The sequence below is a fragment of the Ascaphus truei genome, chromosome 7 (assembly GCF_040206685.1).
Source record: "Ascaphus truei isolate aAscTru1 chromosome 7, aAscTru1.hap1, whole genome shotgun sequence".
NCBI lineage: Eukaryota > Metazoa > Chordata > Amphibia > Anura > Ascaphidae > Ascaphus > Ascaphus truei.
Genome location: NC_134489.1, coordinates 17069257 through 17077810, shown reverse-complemented (window position 1 = coordinate 17077810; position 8554 = coordinate 17069257). Strand labels below are relative to the sequence as shown.

General features: G+C 43.8%; 1 protein-coding gene across 7 annotated transcripts in view; it reads left to right on the top strand.

Annotated features, from left to right (window-relative positions):
* Positions 1-8554, top strand: part of VPS8 (VPS8 subunit of CORVET complex) — a 128508-nt gene that overhangs the window by 107997 nt on the left and 11957 nt on the right. For 5 of the 7 annotated variants that reach the window (XM_075607105.1, XM_075607106.1, XM_075607104.1 and 2 more), the window contains 3 exons: positions 2704-2784; positions 3658-3827; positions 4422-4599. In XM_075607105.1, the coding sequence (XP_075463220.1) occupies positions 2704-2784; positions 3658-3827; positions 4422-4599 (429 nt within the window). Of the gene's footprint in view, positions 1-2703; positions 2785-3657; positions 3828-4421; positions 4600-5446; positions 5621-8262; positions 8371-8554 lie in introns of those variants that run through there. The other 2 variants (XM_075607108.1, XM_075607109.1) reach the window with 2 other exon arrangements.

Here is an 8554-nt window from a genome sequence, read left to right as displayed (position 1 = left end):
GCAGCCCGAAGCGCTCTGTTTTCCAACCATTTGGCAATTGACTCTTTTTTCGATCGGTTTTCTATCGTGCACAGAAAATTGCATTTTAGCGTTGTCTGCAATACCGTCTAGAAACTCAAGTGGGCGATCGCGAGCTGTTGTCTTAAAAGTCTAATAGCAATTCAACCTACAATACAGTACACAGTACAGCCGTACAGTTCTGCAAGTCTGTGTGTGTGCGCACAGTAATTGTAAATTTGAAGCAGAGATTAACTTTACAACGTCATACTGTATACAGTAGTCTGAGGCTCCTTAGCCATACACATAAAAAAATATGAGGACACATACTGTACAGTATACAGGATACTAAAGGGAAAAGAAGTACAGTATTACAAAAATATAACGTTGCGTCTTCTTCCGAATATATAAAATATTTTTTCCGCTCATGCGAATTGGAACCTTGTTGAAACGCATACTGTATGCGTGTCATCACATTTCTATACTGTATGTATTGCTTATTAATCAATACTTTTGCTATAGTAGGCTTGCTCTTCTTTTCATACTGTTTTTATTTTATGCGCATGCGTGTATGTCTCATTGGAACCTTGTTGAAACGCATTTGCGTGTCATCACATTTATGTGCATGCGTGTATGACGTCTCATTCAATTTGAATTTCAAGTCTGAAAAAAAAACCTTGTTTTTTTTTTTCATTTCACGACATGGGCTTGCATAACAATTCTTGATATTCTGAAAATCAATCACTACTGTAGCTTTTTAATTCTACAATGGTCATGTACGTACTTTGAGGTGGGTGGCATAATGTGATTTTTATTTGGGGGTGTGGGGATCAAAACATCATGATGACCTGGTTGAAAATATTTATTTGAACTAATAATCCAGCATACAGCGATCTCCCCCCTCCCCCCGCACACACACAGAAGGCTAAAGTATTTCTACTTCTTATCGACAACTCTCCCACACCATTCATTTGTAATGGTTCGCTTTCTGGCTTTAATCTTCCTAAGCGTGCCATCACATTTATGCGCATGTGTGTATGACTTCTCATTCAATTTGAATTTCAAGTCTGAAAAAAATACCCCGAAGCCATTCTTTAAAATCGTTGAGGCTTTGTTTACAGTAATTGAGTCTCCTTGAGGCTTTGTTTACGGTAACGCATGCGCACGTGTGATAATCCCTTCTCGAATGACTCCTCCACGCACATACTGGTACCAAGAGCATTTCAAGTTTAAGGGCCGGTGGTAACTAGCACCTTCAATCCCTCCCCCCACCACTTCACAAACAAGCCTTACAACATGAATAGAAATGTTTATCCACACCTTCCCGAATTGAATATGTTAATCTGATAAACCCTTCTTGGCAACTAGTGTAGCCCACCCCTAACCACTTCACACACAAACCCTTCTTGAAGAATCCCCCCCACACATTCAAAGTGAATTTCAAGTTCAAAGAAAACAAAAAAGGCATCCATTTTTTAAGGACTGATTTAAAAAAAAAACATAATCTAAATCATGTTTTTGATAAGTTAACAATTTTTTATATCAAATAATTGCTAGGAAAAAGGTTCTGTTAAAAACAATAAGTCATTTAACCAGTCAAAGTGCTATTACAGTACTGTACGGTAAAGAAAACATATTGAAAATACTTTACTTACGCGGTAGTGACTGTTGGTGTCTGCTTGACACTTACCGTGGGCATGATAGCTCACAGTGGCTGCTGGTACAACGAGGCCAGAAGTACTTAACCAGCGTTGAATCTGTGAAATTCGTTGTCCTCTCTTGTACATATCCTGTATTCTCATGCTGAGATCCTTAGAAACCGAGAATGAAGAGGCAGGTTTTATTGAAACAAACCTATGCGGGGGGGCGACTAGCGGTACCTTGCTTGTTGTCTTATTATAAAGCGGCACCATTATGTCAAATTTCCCAATGGCAGATAGACCCAGAATTGAAAAAATGGGTGGCATTGGAGAGAGAGGTTTGCTCCCCACTGGAGTTAAACAACTTAATTTGGCTTCCTAAAATAGCACGGAAGGCTGTTAAAATGCAGCTATCCTCAATGGTCAACTCATTGTCAATCTGGGATGCCTCTAAATTTAAATGCATCCTGACTACTATTTGGGATAATCCAGACTTTGCTCCAGGTATGAATAGCGCCAATTTTCCAATCTGGAAACAAAATGGCTTTCAAAGACTTGGAGATCTGGAGGGCAATAATGGCATCAAATCATTCGAACTAATTAGATCCGATAAAAACAATCCCCACTCTGAATTCTATAGGTACCTCCAGATCAGAGCATTTTACAATAAACATAATCCCTGCCCCTGGAGTTGCCTACCCCCTGGTTTAACCTCAAAACTAGAGGTTACCATTGTAACCTTTAGACGGCAATGGGCTCTAGGGAGAGCTTCATTTTAACCTCCCAAACACTTAATATGTCAAAATATCTCCTGAACGGAGCGTCGGATTTTAAAAATAAAAAACGCTCTGGGAAGGGCAAGAAGAGATCTCTTTAAAACGCAAACAATAGTGATCAGCGCAGACTGCTGCTTTATCACCAAGATATACAGGATGGAAAAATGCTTCTCCGAATCAGTTTAACAGTTGCATTAATGAGGTAAGAGTAATACGAATGTAAAACTATAATTTTTTTAATAGAGTGGAAAACATCTGTCTTTTCCCTGTTCGGTTTTGTCTCAATTCAGGATCCTGTATACGGGAGAGGAAAGTTGGGAGAGATTCAGGGATTGGTGCTGGGAATGCTGGATACGTTTAACTATGAACAGGTACGTTGTCTGCTCCGGAACGGCCACCTCTCCTCCCTCTTATTAGTCTCAACAATCAGTTCCTGAACTCACACATCCGGCTCTGTGAAAGTGCTGGGCAGTGTATGTCTAAAAGTTATAGGACAAGCAAAAAAAAACTCCCCTCCCCCTATATTTCAAATAAAACTCCAAACTTTTGTGGGAAGATCAGCTACTTTAAAGAGAAAGGAGAGCGTGGGATAATGAACCGTGAGGTGTTTTTTTTTTTTGTTTGTTGGTTTTTTCACACTAACATTTTTATTATAATTTTAGGGGTACAGAAAAAAAGGGATGGGAAGAGGGCTGAGGCTAAATAACAAGAAGGATTATTAGTTACATTATGTTATATCTTGATTGAGTATCTACATCATTTTCTCATCCTTAATTATTGTGTCGGTAATCTGGGTGATTATTACCCTTCCGGCACGAAAGCTTGTACTTTTTTGACTTTAGACCTTGGAATCTAGTTGGATTGGGCCCGTAACTCCAACTTTTTTTTTTAACCCTTGATCTCTCTCTTTGTAGAAACTTAAGTTTTTACTAAAATGATGATGATTAAAAACCGTGAGAAGGTAAATGAAAGAAACTAATATAGAAGATTAGCCTTGGATAATGTCTTAATATCGGCTTTAGATTATGAGCATTTCATGGAAATATTACCTGACGCCCAACTCTCGAATGCTTTGCCTTGTGTGCAGTGATTTTCTGTGCACTGGGCTTTAATGTGCTCATATTGGAACATGCCCAGGTCACTTATCCCCCCCCCCCCCCCCCTGTCTTCTGAACCCCCTCTCTTTCTGAGCGGGGGCTGTACAATCACTGTTGAGTCTCCTCCCCTCTTGGTTTCCTATCCAGACGTTACTGGAGACCACCACCAGTCTTCTGAACCAGGACTTGCACTGGTCCCTGTGCAACCTGAAGGCTTCAGTCACTCGGGGGCTGATACCCAAACAGGATTACTGCTGTGTGTGTCTGCAGCAGTACAAGAGGAGGCAGGAGGCGGCTGACCAAATTATCGTGTTCAGGTAACTCCCAGCCCCAGCTATGCATCACTATGGAGGAAGCATGGTGTAGTGGTTAAGGTGTTGATCTTGAATACCCAAGCTTGTGAGCTTCATTCCAGCCTCTCACATTGACTCTGTGTGATTTTCCTTGTATCTCCCTAATAATTATTTGTAATCTTCCCAAACATTGGGGTATTTTATAATATATAATTACTGCTTCATGCTCCCCTCTCACTGGCATGCAGTGCACCAGGAATGTGCTTCAGGAATTCCACCCCTGAGGTGGCTGCATTGAACGCTTCTGTAGTATACGTATAATGACGAGCAATCAGAAAGTGACTGTCATGTGGAAAAGCCTCAGAAGAATTGCCACGTTTGTAATGCCAACCATGTGTGCAGGGAGCATTACAATGTACCAGGGGTGGTCAACTCCAGTCCTTAAGGGCCACCAACAGGCCAGGTATTAGGGATGTCCCTCAGTTATTCTGACTGAGCCACTGATTGAGCCACCTGTGCTGAAGCAGGGATATCCTGAAACCCTGACCTTGCCGGACTGCAGTTGAGCAACTCTGCCCTAGACCATGAGATGAAGGTGCCTGTTCTCTGCTTCTCCAGCTGTGGTCACCTGTATCACTCTCTCTGCCTCCTGGGGAAGGACTCCAGGGTAGAAGCAGCTGGACAGAACCAATGGATCTGCTACAGGTGCAACTCGAGCAGCAAAGGAGGGGCCGGGCGGCAGCAACGGGAGTCATCGTCCGAGTTAAAGAAAGGCAGAACTGCGTCACTAGCGCAGGTAAGAACGCTCTCAGCCCTCCGTCCACACCCGCCGTGTCATTTATCCCACACTGTAAGTCTCAGCCCCTGCGACGAGTTACGTGAAAGGGTGTTCTCTGTACTGTACATCCCAGCAACAGCTGCTTAGAGAAAGCCACGCCTTGTCACTAACTGTAATAGTCTCTCAGTTAGAACGTGTGTTGGCAGGAGGAGTGACCTAGTGATCTTTGAAGTGGGAGAACCCAGTTTGAATAGTTGGTTGTTGGTTAACTGCACGCCACGATTATATTACAGGTGTTCTAAATGATTATGTTGGAATGTTTTATAAGCATTTCTAATTCTTTACATGTATCCAGAATGACATTACATCTCCTTTGGCCCTTCAACGCCTAATTTTTTAGGGGGGATCCATGTCCTTTGGGAAGAGCATTGACATTCATGCTTACATTTTGATGCTATACTGTGTGTGAAAGTATTATTTATTCATACAGTTGTTGACCTAAATTATTACTATTGTTTATTTATAAAGCGCAAATATATTTTATAGTGGGGAACAGAATGAGATCAATTACATGAACAGAATGACACGAATAAGGACAAACTAGCACCAACAGATACAAAAGGCAACAATGCGACCACAGCAGCCAGGGATTCTGGGTAATGGCATACAAATTAAGTAAAAAATGACACTCGGAGTGCTCATTTGCATGTCATTACCCAGAACCCCTGGCTGCAGTGGCAGCGTATGTAAAGAGATAATGGGGAAAGACAGGGTTGTGGACCTGTTTGAGACGTGAATGTGCTCACAAGTGGGATTTTATTTGCTGAACACAAGTGTCATTTTCTTTCTTGAACAAAAAACATAGATGTGACAGTTTTGGTTTCTTGGTAAATGAAGGAGAATTGTCTTGTTAACGGGTTCTCTGAGGAGGGAAGCTTGACAAAGTGTTCACTAAACCACCAGCCCACCTTGATAAAAAATCAATCGGAGGTTTTCCTGTGCAAACTCCTACTCAGTACATAGGGTTCTATATATCAAAAGGTACGTGCGCGTTGACGCTATTGCGTCAAAATAGCATTTTTTTCTGTCTGAAATGCGACATGTCTGAAGTGTATTTTTACTGTTGTATAACTTGATGCATGCAGCGCTGGTATTATTCACAAAAAAAAACCAAGACTTACGCCATCTTTAAGGTGACGAAGAAAACCGTCAAGAAAAGTAACGCAAGCCGCAAATTCCTTAATGCATAGATTTGCGCTAATATGCAAATGTAACTTCACCCTAACTCCTCCCACTTGGTCCATCAATCCCTCATCTTGTCGCACCCAGACAGACATACCCCGAAATGGCATAACTAAGATTATTACATAAATGCGGCCTGGTGCAGGTATACTTTTTGCGCAGAATTTACTGTTCGATACATAGAGTCAATAGCAGGGCAGCAGACAGATTTCCCTGGCCCAGGACTAGAGTTACGTACGTTACATATTAAAAAGACCCCCACTCACCCCCCCAATACATATTAAAAGACCCCCACGCACCCCCCTCCCCCCAATACATATAAAAAAAATAGACTTACCTTGTGGATGGTCTCCGGCTGGGTCCAGTGTCTGTGGGGGGCCCAGCAGTCGGCACTGCATGTTGGCCCCAACCTCTGGCTAGGCCCGGCTGCCAGTCACAGCCAGGCCCCGGCTCTCCATCAGCTGCAGGCCTCTTCCTCACTGTGTGTCCCACGCCGAACTTCCAAAGTCGGCACGCACCGGAAGCTGAAGCCCAGCTTACTTCCGGCGCGCTGATGTCAGAGAGGCCCGACGTGCGTTGGAAGCTCAGCGCAGGACACAGAGTGAGGAAGAGGCCTGCAGCTGATGGAGATCCGGGACCCAGCTGCGACCGGCGGTCGGGGCCAATTTGCAGTGCCAGCCGCAGACACCGGGCCCGGGAAACCTGTCCCAGCTGTCCCCCCCTGTCGGCGACCCTGGTCCATAGTGATAGCACACAAAGGGAGCCGCCATAGGACATGAAATACCTCTCAAGTCTCTTTTCAACATATTTACAAAGGAACTTTAAAAAAGCTTTCTGTGTAGGAAGTAGGGGGTCTCTGGAGCAAAACCTCATTAATTTCAGCTCTGGGGTCCCTCTGCTGGCTGAGATACTTAACCTTTTGCAGGTGCTCTCATGGAGGATTAAAGCCCCTGTATGCCACGTCAGGTGACTCTGCAGCTTCCTATTGGCCCGTGTCATGCAGGAGCTTCAAACCACCATATTGCTAACCCTGGAGGTGGACAACACCAGGAGCACCTTCGTAGGTCGGGATCTCCAGAAGCAAGGGTTCCCTGGAGCTGAAATTAACTGGGTTCAACTCCGAAGATCTGCGTCACACCTGTGCGTACACCAAAACGAAAAAACTCTGACGGAACTGCTCCTTTAGAAAAATGATTTCTAGGTGTCAGATTTTTGTACAAACCAATAAGGTCTATCACCCAGATTCCACTCCTTTAAACATGTCACACCCATCAGTTAATTTTGGCCCAAAGAGGGACGGGATATGAGCATATGATGAAATCTTATTTGACTGTTCACGCGTTGTAAGAATGGGACATGGTGACTTTTCATGAGATGGCTGCAAAAAGGTGTACATCTCCCTGTGCGGAGCTGGCACCTTGCAGAAGCTGCAGTGCGCTCGCAATTTCGTGCATCAATAACAAAAAGCTTCTGATGAGGCGTTTGTTATGCACAGGTCTGGGTTAGGGAACCATAATGTTCGGACAGCTCCCGCTGGTCAACGGGCTATTTCTGTGTGTGCTTGGCAGAAATCGCACCGCAGAAGGGGAACTTCATCTCTCCCCTTCCTTCCTGCCAATCGCTGAAATCCATGGGATGTGTTCCCACAACTAACCATGGGAGATTAACCCCTTCGCTGCTGGGATGAGGGGGGGGGGGCTGCTACACTATCCGCTAAAGCTGCCACTTAGAATGCAGAATGCCTACATTGTAACCATTGACCCCTTCAGTGCCCAAAGTCAAGAAAAGTGCCACCCCAGGGGCTGGTTACGTAGGTTCCTTTTGGACGTCATTTAAATATCCAGGAAGTAGCTGCAGTGACTACATTGGTAGGTATCTCAGGACCTGAGGAGTCCCTGGTGCAGAAGTAATGTGGTTTCAGCTCTACCGACTCTGTCGGCTGGAAGTCCGTGTACAATAAATTCGGGATCGCTGCTTTAACGTCTTATTTTCATCCTCTGCTATTATCCTCAGAATTTCCTTAACTTTTAGTAATAATAAACTTTATTTTATAGAGCGCTTTTCTCCCAATGGGACTTAAAGCGCGTCACAATTACAGTGTAGCGCGCGGTACGCAGCACATAGGGTTGTTACACACACAGCCCCTGCCCAGATGAGCTTACACTCTGTTTTTGATGCCTGAGGCACAGCGAGATAAAGTGACTTGCCCAAGGTCACAAGGAATCAGATTCCCTTCTTCAGACTCTGTGTCATTGTTATCAGTCCGTGTCTTTCCTCACTGAGCCGTTCCTTCTGCTCAAGATCTTTGTCATTTCAATACAACTATCATGAATCATTATCCGATGTATGTTCGGTCTCCTGGGGTGTGTTCTGAGGACACCTCTCACTTATTAATAGAATTTTAGAGCGACCCTCTTATTTTAACCCTTTTGCTTCCAGCTGGTCCCTTTTGCAGCCAAACGGTTACATACTGTAGTAGATGAAGTTGAAACAAAAGTCTCATTGCCGGTGGATGCAGAATAAGGTGAAAAATAAATGAATGACTTCACTAACCGCAAACAGATTTCACCCTGGATCCTCTGTTTACTTATTTGGTATACAGTATCCTGCATAACTTTCCTTTCTAAAAAGATGTGTACAAACACACAGAACCCCAGCAAGCTCTTTTTGGGATCCCCTGAGCCCCCACAAAATATATATGTATAGAAGTGTCAAAATGGAGAGCTATTGA